Source organism: Urocitellus parryii, chromosome 14 (genome assembly GCF_045843805.1).
Source record: "Urocitellus parryii isolate mUroPar1 chromosome 14, mUroPar1.hap1, whole genome shotgun sequence".
In the NCBI taxonomy this organism is placed as follows: Eukaryota; Metazoa; Chordata; class Mammalia; order Rodentia; family Sciuridae; genus Urocitellus; species Urocitellus parryii.
Window position 1 is genome coordinate 52,857,995 of NC_135544.1, and position 19,502 is coordinate 52,877,496.

At 54.0% G+C, this 19,502-nt stretch overlaps 1 protein-coding gene across 1 annotated transcript in view; it reads left to right on the forward strand.

The window, feature by feature from the left end:
• Positions 1-19,502, forward strand: part of Gfra2 (GDNF family receptor alpha 2) — an 83,654-nt gene that overhangs the window by 62,839 nt on the left and 1,313 nt on the right. Inside the window, exons 5-8 of the mRNA XM_026397503.2 lie at positions 7,816-7,925; positions 8,601-8,741; positions 10,618-10,790; positions 18,647-18,700. Coding sequence (XP_026253288.1) covers positions 7,816-7,925; positions 8,601-8,741; positions 10,618-10,790; positions 18,647-18,700 — 478 coding nt within the window. The remainder of the gene's footprint in view (positions 1-7,815; positions 7,926-8,600; positions 8,742-10,617; positions 10,791-18,646; positions 18,701-19,502) is intronic.

Below are 19,502 nucleotides of genomic sequence, written 5' to 3' on the forward strand. Positions count from 1 at the left end.
ACATTTTTCCTTGTTTGTGACCAGGGGGCATACGCTGTACTGGCTTCTGATTTTTAATCCCTTAACATGACTCCATGTTTAAATTTTCATATATTGACACAATCTACATCCTTGTCATCTTTGATACTATGTGGCTTTCCCTGGTGTCAACAGCCATCTGGCTGTTCCTCCCCAGGTAAGCTGGAGACAGGCCCAGGCAAGGCTGTCTTCCTGCAGGAATTTGACTGTCGACTGTTTTCACAGTTGCTCTTCTGGAAGTGCCCCTCCATCCTGCTCTATGGATTTGATTTTTGGGCCTGTGGCCTTTTCACAGTGTGCTTTTTTTTTTTTTTTTCCTTCTTCTTCTGGTTGCTTAGAACGTGGACAGAGAAGGTAATACAATATCAGAAAGGGAGACTAAGTAGTAGTCAATATTTTGCTTTTGTTTTAAATGATAGAGGCCCGACTAGCTTAAGAAAAAGAGAAGAATTGATTGGTTTATATAATATAGAAAAGGCAGGGGTATTCCAGGGACTAAAGTACAAAGAGGTTTCTGTCTGTCTGTGTGTCTTTCTCTCTTTCTCTCCTTGTCTCTTGTTCTGTTTTTCTATTTCTCAGTGAAGGTGAGATGTGTGTATTCTTATTGCAACCACAAGGCCAGAACTATGGTCCCAGCATATCCACACTCACACCTGGGTGTATCATAACCAGAAAAAAAAAAGAATGCTCTTCCTTGCCTGATCCATTAGATGAAGTTCATTGCTAGAGCATGGCGGCCAGAAGGAAGGAGTTCCATGGTTGGCCCTGCCTGGGTCAGGTGTCCACCTGGGCTCAGGACGTGGTTTACAGCCATTATTAGAGCTGCCGGACCTGAGGAGGAAGTCGGCCATCGCCAGGGGAACTGTTGTTCTGGGCAGAAAGGATGAATTTCCACTAGGTGGTTACAGAATAAACAGAAGGGACAGAAGCCGGTTGATCCTTGATTTTATGAAAATGAGGGTGGTAGTGTCCAAGAGGTGGCACGGGAGGATCAGGTTGTCCACCATGATCCCTGTGGGTGTCAGAAAGCAGTCCTATGGGTGAAATCCATGCTCCTCTTTCTCAGTGTCATGTCACATTGAACCCACTTAACCAATCCCTGGACCACCGAGAAGACCTCAGAAAGTCAATCCAGAGGAAGTGTTAGGGAGTGCTATTGGCCAGATTATATTGTAATAATACGTGCGGGTATGAATATGTAACAAAACAAACCCCGTCATGTACAACTATAATGCACCAATAAATATTGTAGAAAGAAAAAAGAAAACTAATCTAGAGACACTAGGGAATACTGGAGTCACTTTCTGTGTTCCCATGAACTGTTCTTGCAACCTGTCATCAGTTACTTACACTTCCTGGGACCCTTTTTCTCCTCCATGAAATGTTCAAGTGCCCCATGCCTTTGCCCTGGTCAGTGTTGATGGCTGCCAGCTCTTGTTGGGAGGTGTATGTCATGGTGTGCTAGTTCTAGGGTGTGTAACCTTGCCAGCTAGCCTGAGCTCCATGTCCTGATGGTGAAGTGTGTCTCTGTGGGATCATTCAGAAAATTAAATGAGATAACAGAATTGGACACACATAGTAGGTCCTCAATAGATGTGAACTCCTTTTTCTCCGTGTTTGCTTCTGCTAGAACCAGTAGAGAGACTCGTTGGTTTCCATGGCAGCCACAAAGCACAACCAGATAAGTGGGAATTTGGGAAAGTGGCAAGAACTTCAGGCCAAAAAGCCACATATTTGCCAGGTTTGGAAAGTTTTGGCATCTTATGGGAGTAATTCACTCCAGTGTTACTCCAGGCTGAACAAATTTGGGAAGGTCTGTCTAGGAAGGTGTTCATAGCCTGGGCAAGGAGGGTTCCATTGATAACCCGTACCTGTGTGCTTTCTCTTGGCTAAGGTCAAAGTACAGAATCAAGAAGGGAATGCCTGGGGCTGGGGTTGTGGCTCAGTGGTACAGTGCTTGTCTAGCACATGTGAGGCACTGGGTTCGATTCTCAGCACTGCATATAAATAAGTAAATAAAATAAAAGACCATGAACAACTAATAAAAATATTTTCTAAAAAAGAAAGGAATGTCCAAGACTGAGTGTCTCTGTGGGGACAGTGTGTGTGTGTGTGTGTGTGTGTGTGTGTGTGTTCACATGTACTCTTACATGTAACCACAAATCTCCTGGGACCACAGGTGAAGCATTCCTTTCTTCCATGGGTGGCTATAATATAGTGGGGGGGCGTTTAAAGCTGAGACCAGGGGATGGGGTACCCCCCAGCTCAGCTCTGAAACCTTGGCAGATTCCCTCAATCTTTTGCCTGCCTCTGAATCATCTGGAGGCTTGTTAAAGCAGATTGCTGGCCTTGCTTCTAGAATTTCAGGTCTTATACGTCTGAGCTGGGGCCTAGGGAACTTACATTCCTAAGAAGTTCCCTTTGATGCTGATGCAGACCTCACTTTGGGAACCATTAGCTTTTACAGGAAGTGCCTCCTCCCCTCTGGGTGGGTTCTACTCGGGTGGTTGCTCTTTGCATGTCCATCTTTCCCCCTTTGCTGGGGGCCACCAGTGCTCATCAAATAGTATTGCCAGAGATACCACAAAAAATAGGATGCCCAGTTAAATTTGAATTCCAGATTTAGAAAACTGTTTAGTATTAGTATGTCCTACTTATACTAAAAAAGTATACTTAGGCTAAAAAAAAAATCATTGTTTATCTGAGATTCAAATTAACTGGATGTTGTGAATTTAATATGGCAACTTTTTCATCAAATTGGGGGTCAAGTGTCTCTCTCGTCTGACTGCGTTCCTGTGATTGAATAGGCTGCTGCTGCTGCTGATGGAATAAGCCTGAAGAGGGTTTGTGTTTCTCAGACTGATCCGCCTCTGCCGGGCATTGCGGTGGGGGTCTTCTCTCTGCCTTGGCTGTGATGGGCTTAGCTGTGTGCATTAGGGTTCTCTTGCTGGATTTCTGCTTTTCTCCCTCCATTTGTTGGTTGCTCTCTCCCTCTCATGCATTCTTCATGCTGTCTCTTTTCTGGGGCCTTTAAAAGGCAGAGATCTGAGTGGAGATGGGGCTGGTCCAGGAAATGTCTGTGCTTGGCGTCAGGAGTGGAGTCCAAGAGACCATTGACCTCCTGGAGTATGGGGGAGAGTGACATCTGGCCTGGAGATGGTGCAGCATGACCAGCTGGCTCATGCGTCATGAACGGCTCACGTTGACCTTGGACAGTGTTGCCTACAGGGCTGGGCTGCTGTGTTCACGGGGCTTGTTCTGTCATGGTGGGAGTTGGAGTGTGTCGTGGGCCAAAGGAAGTTAACACCTCTTGATCTCAGATGCTGGCAGAAGGACCCACTGCCGTTGAGTCGACTCTATCTGCATTGAGAGGTGACAGGAAACTTGAGCCATCAGAGGCCTCCTGGAGCCTTGGACGTGGCCAGCTCCTAAACACCTCCATTTGTCACCTCTGCTTGCCAAGGTTGACTTGACACTGAGAATGGAGAAATGGATGGACAGACGGCCCAGCTGCTTTGTTTCCCTTTCCTTCGCCTTCCCCTTGCTCTCTGCTGGCCCACACTCACGCCCTTTCCTCCCTTTGCTCTGAGCCTCCTCTCCGAGGCCCTGGCACCAGCCATTGGCCTGCTGTGAAGGAAGTAGGCTGCAGCCACAGGGGACCTGGGGGAGCTGTCCCCGTAAGTCACCCTGGTACCTGCAGAAGGGGCTTCGTGCACATTGCCTGGTATCTGGTGTGCCTCCTCCTGTGTCCTCAGTGTGGCGTGGAGAAGCATAGTGATGTCTGGAGGCCAGGGTTTGCCTGGAGGCTGGCAGGCTGCCTCAGATTCCTGATGGTGATAGAGAGGGAGGGAGGAGCTGTCCTCTCCAGAGGTGCTCCCATGGCCCTGCACAGGACCCAGACACGCTCCAGCACAGGATAAACAGGTATCTTTTTTTCCTTCCATGCAAGACACCAGGACAAATTGCTTTCTGTTTGTACTTGCCAGCAGCAGGCGCAGTGCTGGGGCTCAGACCTGCATAAAGAAGGGAGACGAGGGCGGTGCCTCCTGACTACCCCAGGTGCATGCTCTTTCCAGGTTCTCTCAGGTGCTATCTTATTGATGATCCTATCCCTGTGAGCGAGACACGCAGGCGCAGCTCTCCCTGCTTGTTAACTGGGGACATTGAGCATCAGAGATGGGCTGCTCAGCCCAAGGTCACACAGCCAAAGTAGGGGACCAGTCAAGGCCACATCAGATGCTCCTCCTCCTCCTAGCAGCTGGGTAGGCCCCTTTGAGCTCACTGGGAGCCCCTGGCTGGCCCACCTGGGCTTTGAGCTCCTGGCCTGGCGTTCCTTGGCTGGCTTCCTTCACTCCCTCCTCTCCTCCTGATGCCTGGCCTCTCCATGGCCACTCAGGGAGACATTCTGGTTCCCCAGGGGGCCTTTGCCATGGTCCACCCATTCATGCTTCAGCTCCTTCTCCAGTCTGTGGAGCCAGTGACATTTTGAGAGGCCCCGTGGATGTCAAGGCCAGCCATGAGCCCCAGGGTTCCCAGTGTCAGTGGACTGCACAGCTGACCTTGTCAGAGAGCACAAGGCACCCCCGCGCACTGCTAGGGGTTGGAGCTGTCTGGGAAGTCGAGCTGGAGCCCTGAGGTCTTCTATGGCTGCCATTGTCCTCAGGAAGGAGGCTGACAGTGACTTCCCGCCCCAGCCTTGGACCCCAGCCTGTAGGCATGGTGCCCTGGCCCCATTGCTGGGATCTCCCTCCTGACTTGTGTTGACATGTGTGCTGTCCCTGTCTTTAGTCTGCCAGTCACATGGCAGGTGTCTGTACATATTTGGAGCAAGGATGAATGGCTGCCTACCACCCCAGGGTGGTAGGGACCCTGGAGGGTATGGATGAGGAAAGCTGTAGCATCTGCCACTCTGGGGATGTGTGCTCCAGTTGCAGAGACCAAGCAAGGCCATACCATTAAGTCCCTGTACCATTAAGTTTCTTGAATGTTGTGATTGGAATGCAGAAATGGGAGGAAGTCTCTTGGCTTCCTGGGGAGGGACAGGAGGTGGCCTTGGGGAGATGGGAGGTGTATGGTCTGATGGCATTGGAATGGACTCTTGTCTTTTAGCTAAGAGATGGTGCTTGGGTACCTCTTTGGCATGAGGAAGATGGTAACTAGAGACTTTGCTTAGGGCATAGCAGTCTCCTTGGTCCACACCCTGTGGGCTTTCTCTTGCCCATCTGCAGCCCTGTGATGCAGCCCGATCCTGTCCCCTTGGCTTCTTTGGATTTGGCCAGAGCAAGCAGAGGGAAGAATCTTTGGAAGTGCTGCATTGTTTCCTGGAGTTTGTAACCAAGTAGCAGAATCTGAGTGGCTTAAAACAGCAATGTATTCTCAGGGTTCTGAAGGCCAGCAGTCCGAAGTCAAGTAGTCAGTGGGCTGTGTTCTTTCTAAATGCTCAAAGAACCTGCTCTATGATTAGCCCAAAGAATCTGCTCTCTCTTAGCTCCTGGTGTTCCCAGCCGTCCTTGGCTCATAGGTGCGTCACTCTGGTCTCCCCTCTGTGGTACGGTCTCCGGCACGTCTGTGTCTCTGCTCTTCTTATTCAGATTTAGGACCTGCTTTAATCCACCATGACCTCTTCTGAACTTGATTACATCTGCACAGACCCTATTTCTGAACAGTTGCATTCAGCTACTGGAGATGAGGACTTCAACATATTTTTGGAGGGGACACAATTCAACTCCAAACTGACTTGTTTTGGTTTGGTTTGATTTGTCTCCAAATCCCATCTACAAGTTAGAGCTTCTGACCCCTCCACCAACCTCTCAGGTCTCTGGAGGTGCAGGGTGTGTGCGGAGGCCCCACCTCCCATCTTTCTCCACTGCCCCCTCTCTGAATTGCTGGCTTGCAGAGTGGGACAGATGCTATCTTGACATGTAAGGCCAAGCCTCATCTTGCAGAGGGTAAGGGCGTGGTTGGGAATGCTGCTTTCCCTGTTTTGGGGGGTGGTGGTGAGGAAATGGAGGTGCACTGGTGGATAAGAGGTCTTCCTCTGGAAGATGATGTTACTTTTACAGAGACGCAGGGTGCAGGACTCCTAAGGACTCACCCATCCTGCACTGGGACCCACCAGAAAGGGCAGCCACTTGCTGTCAGAGTTCTGGGTTTGAGTCCTGGCTCCGCCGCTCAGTAATTCTGCAGTCTTGGGCTTATTTAGCTTCTCTGAGGCTCCGCTTGCTCATTTGTCAAATAGAATAATAATAACTGCTTGTCATACCTCACAGAGTTTCTTTGAGGATTAAATAGGAAAGGACTGATATGAATGTACCTTTTTAAAAATCATGACCTTCTACCAGCTTTAGGGGCCTGATCTCTCCAGAGGGCTTCTTACCTCTCAAAAACATCTTTCGGGCCCCTCCAGGCAGACAGGAATTTGTGTGGAAGTGGGGTGCTCTCAGCCACCTTCCTCTGATACTCCTGGGCCTGCGTGGCAGGCGCCCTCCTTGGAAGGCGTCTCTCCTCCCTCAGGCTGGCTCTGCCTCTCTTGCCTCCCCCTCCCTCTTCCTGTCCTTTTCTCCAATGGGACAAAGTTCCAGGGGAGAACCAGGGCAGCTAAATTTGGGGTGCACCTGGGGATGTCTATGCCAGGGCCTTTGTAGTGTGCCAAAGCATGGCCAAGGAGCAAGGTGACATGCGTTTTAGCCTTTTCTGTAGCTGGCTATTAGAGTCCCCAGGGAATCCTGGCTGGGCACCTGGTTCCTGAGGTCCTGTTCTGTGCTCATCATGGGGAAAATGCCACTGAACAAGGCCTCATCACTGCTTCTAAGGACTGCTGTGAGATGTGGATGAGTGATGTCTGAGACTACCTGGCCAGGAGCACCCACCTGCCATGGTGGGCAGGGAAATGTGCTCCCCAGCCCAGGCTGATGGTAACCTGTGGCCACTGATGGTAACCACTGGAGCAGAAGGAAGACGTAGTGGGGGTTGCTGTGTGTGTTAGATGTGGGTGCCTCTGATCTGTGCCTCCCCAGAATGCTACCTTTGGGGCTGGGGCTGGGGCTGGGGTTGGACCTGGTCAGACAGTGCCCACCTTAACACAGCTCAGGTCTGAGTGTGGGGCACAGGGCTGTGCTCCAGCAGTAATGAAGAAGCATCAGAGACAAATGGGTGATGACGTGTTATGTCCTCAGGGGAAGAAAAGGCTGCTTCTGCTGGTGGGACTGGGGTGGCAGTGAGGGTGACAGTGGGTGGGGGGTAGTTGTGACATGATGCAGAGAAGCCCAGGCAGGAATGTTCTGCCCTAAGATGTCTTTCCCTTTGGTGGGGGCTGGCCCTTTGAGCTTCAGTCAGGTCCTATGAGTGTCTGGGACAGGGGTTATTGGGCCCATTTTGCAGGTGGAAAGATTGACATGTTGAAGGACTTGGGTAAGATCGTTCAGGTGTGTGGTTGAACAGAAGGTGGGGCCCAAGTCTCTGGCCCTGGCCTGGGCCACCTCTGTGCACCCAGCCTGTGTCCTCTCTGCATTCTTCTGGTGGACAGAGTTATTGAGAGCGCTGCTACCCGTGGTTCTGAGCTGGCCACTCGGTCACTGGCCTTTCCTTAAGCTGTATTACGTGCCCTGCTCTCTAGGAAATCTGTCACCAAGTTGCCCCCAGCTTAAGGCCCCAGTCTTGGTTCCCCGCTCTTCCCCCCTCCGTCCTCCTGACTTCTGGCCCTGGGGAGCTACAGGGAGGAGCTGCTGTGACGTGCTGGCCAGAGGAGGCCAGAGTGTCAGACTAAACAGTCTCCGTTGGATCTTCTCCTAACACCAGGTCCCGGCTGGCGGACTTCCACACCAACTGTCGAGCCTCCTACCGGACCCTTACCAGCTGCCCTGCCGACAATTACCAGGCGTGTCTGGGATCCTACGCTGGCATGATTGGTAAGTTTTCTTGCATTTCTTGGGCTCATGGTGGCTCCTTGCTGTCCCAGCCTTGTGGGGCAGGGGCTACTACCCAGGTCAGGGCTTCTCTGGGACAGATTCAGATAGAACTTTGAGGGGAGCCAGAGGGGATCCAGCTCTTTATGGAGGAGAGCCCTGGTTCTTTTTCATGGGGGGAGGGCCCCAGGCACCTATATGGCTTTGGAAGTGAGAAGAAAAGGTGACATTTGTTGCATGGTTCTGACATTCTAAGTTCTGTCTTCTTGGGCCTCTCTACAGCTCTTACTAGGGAGGCATTGGCATCCCCATTCTACAGATGAGGAAACTGAGGTTAAAAGTTGGGTGACCAGCATAGGCTCACCAGGCTGGCAAACGTCGTCACTGGGAACCAACCCAGGAAGTAGGCCTTTGTTTTTCTGGTTCTAGAAAAGAGTCTCTGCTCATTGGTGAGGGAGAAAACAAGGGACCTAGTCTTGGACAGAGCTGCTTGGCTCTTCCCTGCTGTTCTGGTGATTGGGAGCTTGGTGTCCTCTGTGCCTCTGGACCCTGCTAACCCCATGGTCACAGAGTTGGAACTTCGAGGTGGGGTGTATGTGCCCTGCCATACCTGGGGCCTGGGGGCCCAAGGGAAGGCCTGACTGCTCATCTCCCCTTCCCTCCTTTCTCCCTGCCCAGGGTTTGACATGACCCCCAACTACGTGGACTCCAGCCCCACGGGCATCGTGGTGTCCCCCTGGTGCAGCTGTCGAGGCAGCGGGAACATGGAGGAGGAGTGTGAGAAGTTCCTCAGGGACTTCACCGAGAACCCGTGCCTCCGTGAGTCTGGCGTGTCCTTCCCTCCCCCACACCCCTGGCTCCCCACCTGCCCCTTGCCCCGGGGACCAGGGGCCTGCCTGGGCCTCTGGTATCTCCTCCCTGTGGGGTGGCCAGTGACACACATGGGGCTTCTCTGCCATAGTGCGGCCTGCAGAGACCCCGAGCTCTTGACAATCAGAGCTGCCAGTGGGTCAGCCTCAGTGACCACCAGTGACCTTGAACCTGTGTCGGGTCAAAGCTGAAGGTTTCTGGTCTGTTATCCTGACTGCTTCAGGCAGGTTGCTCTGGGACAGACCCCTGTCATCCCAGGCCTCTGTCATTTCCTCCTTTAATGAGTATTTCCCCATTGGGACTGTGGCTTTGAGTCACCTAACTCCTAATCCAGAGGCCACAGAGAGGAGAGCCGCCTTCAAGCTCAGTCTGCCTTTGATCTTTGCACCATGACACCTGTTGCTGACCACCACCTGCAGTCTCCTCCCTCTTTCCTTTCTTCCTTCCATGTGTCTGTCCGTCCATCTGTTCTCTTCCTTTCTGTATGGCACTGGGAATTCAGAAGTAGAGATCCCAGTGCCTGTCATTCAGGAGTGTGCAGCCACATGGAGGTAAACTGAAGGGCCAAGGTGCAGGGTGAACGGTCCTAGGGTAGAGTTTTGCACAGGGTGTTGCAGGAGCCTGGGGTGGGGACATGTGTCACCCAGGAGGAGGGAGGCCCTGAGGGTTCTCAGAGGTGTCTCCCTTGGTGGAGGTCAGTTGAGGAGCAGAAGGCACCTGCTGTCCACCCTGGCAGGGGCCCCAGGCTCCCCAGAAGACCCCAGTTTGTTAGGGAGCTGCACAGCCTGGCCTGAAGCTTTGGAGGTGACCACAGTAGGCTGTCTGCCAGGTGAGAGCATCCTCTTCATGGAGGGTCCTGCAGACCTGAGGATTTGGGGTTTCTTAGCCTGCAGGTGGCATGGTGGTGGCGTGGGTAGTTGAAGGAGGTAGGGTAGAGAGAGGATCCACTTGGTTGTGATGTGGAGGTCATGGGGGGTGGGGACATGATTCTGATGGGTGAGGCAGTACAGACAGGACAGTGACAGCTAACTTGAGTGATGGGAGGGGACAGTGACAAGAGATGGAGTGGGGAGGTCTTTAGGGGTCGGCTCAGCTGGCTACCAGTGGGTGGGTAGGGAGGCACCACAAGGTTCCTGCATGGGTTTCTATCTTGGGGGACTTGGGGACATAGAGGTGACACCTTCATGACCCGTGACACAGGGGGTGAGGAGTGTTGGCAGTGGTAGGAAGAGATGCCTGGTGTGGGCTTAGACGTGAGGCCTTGGAGGTGCGTTTGGGGCACGGGGGTAGCCATTTTCCTGGACGCTTGGCTATGGGCTTGAGTCTTGGGGACTGAGTCCTGCCTAGGAGCTCTGATGGGTCGGTCCCCAGGGAATTAGAGCTGGTTAGCAGTGTGGGTGGGAGACCGCCCGCGGGAGTGTCAGGTGCGGAGAGGGAGGAGGGCTGATCTGGGCCCTTGGAATGCCAGCAGCAGGGCTGGAGCATCTCAGGTGGCAGCGGAGCCCCAGAACTTGTGTCTAGGTATCTGCGGTGGGGCCACCTTGGCACTGCTCTCCTCCTCGGCTCCCACATGCCCACTTCCTCCTCCTCCTCTGCTCCTGGCCATAGAGTGCGTTTCCTTCCATTCTGGATTCTCTGTCTCCCTCCGGCTGATTTCTTCTCTCAGTGTGACTTCGTAGGTTGAAAGAACCTGAGCTGAGTTGAATCCCTCTGTTACCCTTCGTCCCCAGCTTTGGGCTCTTCCAGGGAGGGTAGTGGTCAGGGTGGGGCGAAGCGATGGAAGTGATCCTGATTTCTATGCACCTACCTGACCCCCACCCCCCAGGGAACGCCATTCAGGCCTTCGGCAACGGCACAGATGTGAACGTGTCCCCCAAGAGTCCCTTACTCCAGGCCACCCAGGCCCCAAAGGTGGAGAAGACTCCTTCTTTGCCAGATGATCTCAGTGATAGCACCAGCCTGGGGACCAGCGTCATCACCACCTGCACATCTGTCCAGGTGAGGGCGTGGCTCTGCCACTCAGGGACTCGGGAGGGGGCGGGGGGAGCAGCATGGTGTCACCTCAGTGTGGGAAACCACTCATCTGGGACCAGTGAGGGAGCACTGAAGGTCCTTCCTTTAGGTCAGGGGCCCACGAGGCAGGGAGGAGCTGGGAGGTGGTTTCACCTGTTCGTTCCTAGGCCTTCATCTAGCAAATGCGGGACACCTGCTCATCACAGTGTCACACTAGATGTCGTGAGGCACAAGAGAAATGTAGCAGTTACCATTTATCAGCCTTCTGCTAATCACCAGGTCGTGTGCTGGGGGAGTCTCTGCTTTTCTTATTGAATTCTCACACAGTCAGGTGTCGGCGTTCTTGTTTCACATGTGGGAAGCTGACTAGAGGGGTCCCAAGATCACGTAGCTGATTGGTGTGGAGGATGGCCAAACCCACATCTGACTCCAGAGCTCATGTGTTCACTTGTCCGTCCATCTGTCCATCCGTCTATCCACCCATCCATCCACCCATCCAGTCTTGTATCCTCTCACCTGTGTGGTTACTTGCTAGGGATACATGGATGAATGAGGTGACAGTCTTATTTTTTGGTCCCATGGCCTTATTGAGGATCAAACAATGAAACCAGCATCAGATGTAGACTGCAGGCAGTGTCACAACAGGGGACACATGGCACTCTGGAGGTGCCATCACTCAGCATCTCTGCTGAGCTACCCTCGTACCACTGCACCCTTCACTCCAGGAGGCTCTTTTCTGAAGGGGTCCGTTCTAGACAGGACAGAAACACACACACACACACACACACACACACACACACCCTGAGAACAAAGGATTTAGAAGAGAACCTAGTGCAAAATACTAGGGAGGACAGAGGAGGGAGGGAATGGTGAGGGTGTGGCTGGTGAGAACAAGGGATGTCTCAGGCAGGAGTTGGCTCTGGTTGGCCAAGAGGTTGGTGGGGAACACTGGCAGCAGCACAGCCCAAATGAAGGTGCAGGAGGAGCGAGACTTGGTGGGAAGGGTGAGGACACCCTCTGAATGGGGTCGCAGTCTCCTGGGATCACCAGCACCTGGCATTCACAGTGCTGGGAGGAGGACTTCAGCTGGCCCCTCCTGGATACCCACCCACCACACCGGGACATGTGTGCTGGTGCCCATCCTGGTCAGAGGCCCAGAAAAGACCACCTCCAACTTTGCCAGCCCTCTCCAACTTCCAGGGAACCCCATATGGACAAGACCACCAGAGAGAGGCCACAGCCAGAGGGAGAAGTTCGGAGAACAGGACCCGAGGTTGTGTCAAAACTGGACAGAGTGTCAGGGCCTCACCACCCCAGGCTCCTCCACAGTGTCCCTGACACCCACGTCTCTGCCCACAGCCCTACAACAGGAATGAAAGCTCCTCGTTCCCACATCCACTCCGCCATGGGAAAACCCTAGTGGGGAGCAGATCTGAGAGGGAGTCAGCACAAGGTCGCCGGGGCTCTGTTCCTGGCCCAGCTCAGCCACCAACAGGTTGCAGGGCCCTGGACCAGTTCTCGCCCACTCCAGGCCTCTCGTCCCTTAGGTTTGGGAAGGAGATCTTGGAACATACTTCCCGTCCAGACACCTGTGTGCATCCCCAGTTGGCTGCCATCTCTGGGAGCTAAGGCTTCCCCAAGGAAAGAGGAGAGCGAGGAGGGCAGAAATAAGGAAAATTCTCTTCTCTCTAGGATGTACGTAGAGCACACAGCCTCCTCCCGACCAGGCCGCAGCTTCCTGTCCACATTCAGGGACCCCTTTATAGTTATGCGTTCCCATGATTCCCAAGAGCCCCAGCAGGGCCACCACAGAGCCATTCAATCAGAGGTGATCCAAGCTAGCAAAGCTGATGGACAGGACTGAGGTGCAGGCTGGGTGCAGCCATGCCATCCTCCCGCTGAGCCAGGGACAGGGTTGAGGGCTGAGTCACACTGTAACCCCAATCTGGCATGATCATAAAAGAGACCGCAGGGAGACAGAATCAGTGGCCTTTCCCCTTCTGTTTCTGAGAAGGAACCTAAGAAGTGATAGTGGGTGGAGCCTCTTTTGAGGATCTGCTTCTCTCATTTTCCTTCTGAGATGGCTGTCTCCAGCTGTCCTGCCCAGAGTAACTTAGCCAACAGGCCCAAGGAGGACAGTTCCTGGAGCCAGGCCTGGAGGAGCCACCTGCCAGGCAGCATCCCCGGCTGCCCGGTTGACAGCAGCTAACATTTGGGCATCATTGCTCCGTGCAAAGCACTTCCACACACAGCATCTCTGTTCCCCATGTGAATGGTCCAGCATCACCCCTGGATCCAAACCAAAATCAAGACAAGCCCCCAGATCATAGCCTGCAGAAAACCAGAAGGTAGAAGAAACAATCAGTGCCTGTGTAGCCAACTGCTAAGGGAAGGCAGGGGGTGGAAGGGGATTCAGAGTGATCGGGCACCGAAGGGTGGGGGCACGGTGCCATGGCTTCATGTCTGTGTCCACAAAGAATCATAATGAGAGTGAGGGCAAGGTCGGCTGTGTCAGCATCTTCCCAGAGGATGCCCTACTAGGACCCTGGTAAGGCCCAGAGGAACAGGAGGACCACACCAGAGTATGGTCACATGACAGGCGGCACAGCCAAACTGCCCACGGCTGTAATATAAAATTGAGCCTCTGACCCTGCCAGGCCTGTACCGTGTGTAATGTCCTTGCCTTGCCCTTCACCCCACTGGCTTGTGGAGCAGGGCACCTGGCAGGCAGGCCAGTCTCGGACACTCGTCCAAGGCCTTTGTTTCTGAAGCCTTGGACGCTTCCCAAGGAATAGGCCCAGAGATGAGTGAGCAAGACGCTGACCCTGGGCACCTTCCAGCTCCTCTGAGTGACACACTCCTTCCCCGCTCTACCCCTTTGCCCGGTGAGTCCTGGTCATATGTTCCCTCTTGGGGTTGTCATCCCTGATTCTGTCCATGCAAAGTTGCCCTCTACCTTACTTTGGACTCCATCTTTGCCTCACCAGAAGATGTGTTTCCCTCTCTCCTGTTGGACCAGTGTCCCTGGAGGCCTTGATGGCCTTGCCATCCCCTTTTGTGCCACCTTGAACAAGGAGTGCACAGGATATGGTGTGGAGAAGGGGCTCCACATAGTCTGGAGGAGTCCGCAGTGCATTTGGTTTGCTGGGTTTGCTGCTGTCTCGGGTGGAGGGTCTGGGGCTTTGTGCTTCATGCTGAGCTCCACCCACTGGGTGCCTCCAGGTGCCTTCAGGTGGAGGGCTGGAGGAGCAAGGTGGTTTGCAGTCCAGGGTGTAAGAAGATTGGTCACGAGGCTGTTCGGTCTTGGGGACCGAGCAGCGTGGTGGGGCCTGGGAAAGGCTGGTGGAGGGTTGGGGCTCTGCCCGGCTGTGGCCCATTCCACCATCCCTGACATTCCCCTGGGTTGCTTTGGGCCCAGAATGACGGTCTCATCAGATTAGCTGGACCCTCCCCTTTCCAAGGGCTGGGGAGGGCTAGCGACGTGAGTCCTCTTTGCTCTGCTGGTCTCTGCCAGCCACTCTCCACTCTTTCCCTTGATGCTGCCAGTCATCTTGGGACAATAGAAGTTTGAGGGGTTGCCCTAGAGATTGCCTCACACTGAAGCAGACTTAGCAGCCAGAAGCCAGTTCTCTCCTCCGTCCACTGCTGCCTGCAAAGGCCTCTTACCCAGTACACAGACCTGTGGATGCCAGAGCAGGGGACCGAGTGGCTGATAGTGCATGCATTCTAACTGTGTGTCACTCTATCCTGGGCACTGAGGTCAATAAGCTCAATCAGCCAGTTCCATCCTTGTGCCAGGAGGATGCCAGGAGGCCCTGCTCAAGTGATGGTGAAGGTGAAGGAGATTGGCACCAAAAGAATGAATCAAGTGAGTCTCAGGAGGATGGGGTGGCTTCAGCGGGGAGCAGACACCAAGGGCTGATGGGCAACGGAACCTGCTGCCAGACCTGGGAGAATCACCTTGACTGTGTGTAGGTGGAGCTGGGGTTGGAGTGGGCGAGGGTGTCCCAGGAGGAGGGCCAGCAGGAGCCAGTGCCTGGAGGCAGACGGCAGAGCCCTGTGTGGAAGAGTCACCTAGAGTAGGTGGGGGCTGGCTGGCCAGGGAGAGCCACTGGAGGGTCAGGGTCCCGATTTCAAAAATTGAAAAATATTTGATTTTTGGATTTGAGGGTGGGGACGGGAAATGGAAGTGGAGGGGGAGAGAGAGGTGACTGTCACTGGGGGTGGGCATGTACAGGAGAGATGGGCTAGGGACAGGCTCACAGGGTATAGATGAGGGCAGAGGCCAAGGTTTGTGGGTGGGGTCAGGGACAGAAGCAGGGGACTCAGGAGAGATCTGGCCAGTGCTGTCTGTGCAGCAGGATAGCACTGCTGGACTTCAGAGCGCCTGCGTCAGGCCAGTGAGATTCTGGGACTGCTCCACCAGGCTTTGGGGGCAGTGTGGGGAAAGAGGTGGGCAGGGCAGAGGAGGAAGACTGCTTCTTTTCAACTTCCTGGCTCAGGGCCTTTCTGGGAGAAGCTTCTAGAAGGGTGAAGCTTGCCTTGTGCCATCCTGGTTCATGGCCAGGCCCCTTCCCTAGTGCTAACTGCTCCTGTCACTTCTTTCATGCTTCTGATGCCCCACAGTGCAGCCCACTGGGGCCAGCTCTTCCCACACTGTCCCTCTACTGGCCTCTGTGTCACAGGGTTGCTGTTAGAAGCCCTGTGTGCTGCCGTCCCAGCAGCTTGGGCCTGTTGCCTTTGGAACCCCGTCATTCACACACCCCGAGTCTGTCTCAGGGGTATGAGTGGCTGAGCATAGGGTCAGGGACTAGAGTTACCCACGCAGAGTGGCACAGGGAGAGCAGGGCACTGGGGCGGCCTTGACAGGGGCCGTGGCCCCAGAAGACTGCCCCTGGCCTGGGGCTCGGGGAAGGATGGCAGCCTTCTCTCTCCTTCCTGGGTATTTAATTGGCCTGGAGGTGACTACAGGGAGGTTTATTTTTCTGTTTGGTGTGAACCCCTCAAGGGCAGGGCTGAGACCTGCTGGTGAGAAGGGCATCCCCAACTGGTGAGGGAGGGAGGCAGAGGTCTGAGCATCTGGTGTTGGGGCATTAGACGGCAGACTTTCTTTCTGCACCTCCCCACCCACGTTCCACTTTCAGAAAAGTCAGTTGCTGGCTGGACGCCCCTACTGTTCCATGTCTAGGAGTGGCCGGGGTCTCGGGTTGGCTGTGGGGGAGGTTAACACAGCCTTCATGTCTGCTCTGTTTCCTGGAGTCAGGTGGGGTGGGGACTCCTAAGGCCCTTTGCTTCTCCCACTGTCACCTGCTGCAAAGAAGCTGGAGGAAGCGGGGGTGGTGGAGGGAGAAGGCAGGAGGCTGCTCTGTCACCGCTCCTCACTGGCAGGCCCCAGGCTGCTGGCTTGCCTGGGTCTCACCTTATCCCCTGACCCCTTGATTGCGTTGCTCCTGGGCCCTGCCTTGGGGTGAAAGCTGTGCTTGGCTCACTTTTTGCTTTGTGTAGTGAACAGTGAGCCTTGGTTTTGTGGGGAGCCTTGTTGTCCTATGTGCCCTTTCCCTGGTTTAGTGAGCCACGCGTGCCTCCTGTCTTGTGTAGCTGAGGAAACTGAGGCACGATAGACTTACCCGGGCGACTGGCAGGACCAGAACTTGGGTGCAGGGCTCTGGCCTCTCGAGCTTTTGCTTCTCATTCGGTTTCCGGGCTGCCTTGGATCAAGGGGTTGATCTGTGGGTCCAAGGACTAGGTCCCTGCACTGAGGAAATTCTATAAACTAGAGGTCACAGTACTTGGCGAAGCTGTTCAGAGCAGTGAGGGGAAGCCTGGCGGTACCCTGAGCTTCCTGGGTGTGGTGGTCAGCCCTAGGGGCCTACAGAACTGGACATCCATAGGTTCAGAAGGACTCTCGCTCTCATTTTTCCTGGGTGGTATTTGTCGATCCCCACTCCCCTCTCCTGTCATTGGGGGACCCCTGACGGGGCCTGCTCATTCTGGGGAGCAAGATCCAAGCCCAGGCTGGTGCTCCAGAGGGCGTTACCTTTCAGATTTTGTCTCACACACCTGGCTGGGCTTGGGGCTCAGAGGCTTTTCTGGTTTCTCTGTGCAGGTTGACCTTGGCATAGAAACCTGCAGAACTGACATTGTCTCGGTCCACCTTTGACCTTGGGCCTGCCTCAGAGCTGATGTCCATCATCACAGAATGTTGTACTGGCTTCACCTTAAAGGACATCATAGGCAATCGACCACCCGGGCATCTGGTCAGCTAAACAAGGCCCCAGCTTTAAAGCAATAGACTTAAAATATAATTTTGCATGTCACGATAGTACATAAGACAAGTAACAGCAGCTTTGATTGGGAGTGGGGCTGTCTGCCTCTGTGATTCCCACATGGACCCGGGGACTGGGACACAGGGACAAACCAGGGTCCCTCAAAGGGGACAGGACAGAACAGCCACCCCTGACACTTACAGAGGAAGCCATATTGGGTATAAGTAGCTGCTGGACCACATGTATCACAGGTGGGGATGGATATAACCGACTGAAGATTGGTGCAGGGGTCGGGGAGGACAGGTGGGACACATGATAACAGCACAGACTCCAAGCTGGGGCAAGCGGTGTTCTGTCCCTGCAGTGGTCTCCCTGGAGTGGGATAACGCCCCAAGGAGGGGAATCTAGTGGTTGGTCTGGAAGGACCGAAGGGAATATGTCCCATGGAGGGAAGCAGTTGGTACCACCTCTTGGCACCTGGAGACACTGGTACCTGGTCTTGAATAGGATCCTCTTGGGTTGGGTCTGGTTCCATACCTGCTGTGCTAATCACCACATTTCTGTCTCCACCACTGGCAGTGACTGCTTTTGGCCAGGGTCTCTGTGTGACAGCTGGGGCCTTGTTTAGCTGACCAGATGCATGGGTGGTCGATTGCCTACGATGTCCAAAGAATTATGGATACTTTTGGCCAAGAGTCGTGATTTAGGCATAATTTCTTGGGCTTCCCAGTTGCTCCTGGCAGCCAGAGCTTCCCCACAAGTGCCTTGGGAACTAAGCCATCTGAAGGGCCATATCCCCCAGCTGGTTCCCATTGGTCTCTCTCATGATGGTGGTAACAAAGCACTGTTCTTCATGCACGCTCTGTGGTCCTGCTTCCAAGTAGTTATGCCAGGGCAGAGAATCCTGGAATGACCATGACGCCAACCTTCCCTTCTCATTCTTCATCTTGTCTACAGAGTTCCCAGGTGCTGCACATCTGTTTGGGAGTGAAAATGGCCTGGCACATTTACTAGCTGTCCACCTAACATGTACCAGTGGCAGACATCACTAATCAATCACAGTTTTCTTTCTCTCCTGAGCCCAGATGCGGGCTCATGATCTTTGTCCATAGAGCCTTCCTGGAGTGATGGCAAATTACAGGAGCTGGCTCTCAGATGTCATCTCTGGTCTGATGCATTCATTCATTTATTCATTCATGCATGCATGCGTCTACTAAAACACCAATTGAGTTGTGAGCCAAATCACAGCTCAGTGCAAGGAAAGGAGATCTGGTCCCTGCCTTTGAGGAGCTCTGAGTAGGCAGACAGACATGCAGACAGCTAGTTCTTACAGAATGCCGCAAACTGGATAGCAAGGTTTAGAGCTCAGTTTCCCAGGAGCCCTGAGAAGGCAGGAGTTAATTGATGAGGACTTCAGGGGTGCAGGGGCTCAGTAGAGGTCTTTATTTTGCACCTTCAGCTTAGCAGTGCTAACAGTGATGGCATTGTTATAGCAGGGCCTTATTGGAGTCGCTAGTCGAAGCCAGGCCAGAAAAAGCATGGTGCCTTCTCCTAACTAGTGCTTCTCTCCCACAGGAGCAGGGACTGAAGGCCAATAACTCCAAAGAGTTAAGCATGTGCTTCACAGAGGTGAGTAGGGGCAGGAAGGGGGTGGGTAGGTGCAGGAAACTGGCCCCCAGGGGGTTGTTTTCTAGGTGAGCCTTGAACTTAGAACTCTAGAATCCAGTTGCTGGGCCAGCTGATCTTCTGGCCCCTCCTGGACTGAGTGGGCACTCCCTTTTCTGGGGTGGGCCTGGGGAGTGCAAAGGCTTTAGTCAGGACCTGTGGCCATCTCCTTGGGGGAGGAGCCTTCCAAGCAGAGACCCTCCCATACTTTCCTTATCTTTAAAGACAAACATATTGAGCACCTGCTCAGCACTGGTCCTGTGATATTTATTAGATACAGAAATGAAAAAGGACACGGTCCCTTCCTTGAAGAACTCCCCCCCCTCACATAGGAGTGCATATGCCACCATGGTAGCTTAGGTGAGAAGATGGCAAAAGATTCTGCAGAAGGAGAGAGCGGCTCAGTCAGAGACGCGCAGGGAAGGATTCGTGGAGGAGGAGTTTCAGAAATGGGGAGAACGTGGCTTCCCTTTCGTCTCCTCTCCAGAGGCAAGTCCTTGTGGACCTTGGAGCTTCTCCTTGGGGGTCTTTATGCCATCTCCCTCCCACAGGATGTCCATCATCCTCCGCCCTGAAGCAGGGAGGTGCAGCCTGTTCTCTGGGGACTTCTGTTCACTTGCCCCGACCTGAGTGCTGGGAGCCCAGAGGGGACAGAGCATCACTTTGTTCCTGCCCTTCCCTTCGAAGCCTGGCCCTGCCTTCAGAGTGCAAGGGAGGGTGTCCGGTGGCCAGGGAGGGCAGGGCTGGAGGAGGCTGGAGCCGAGGC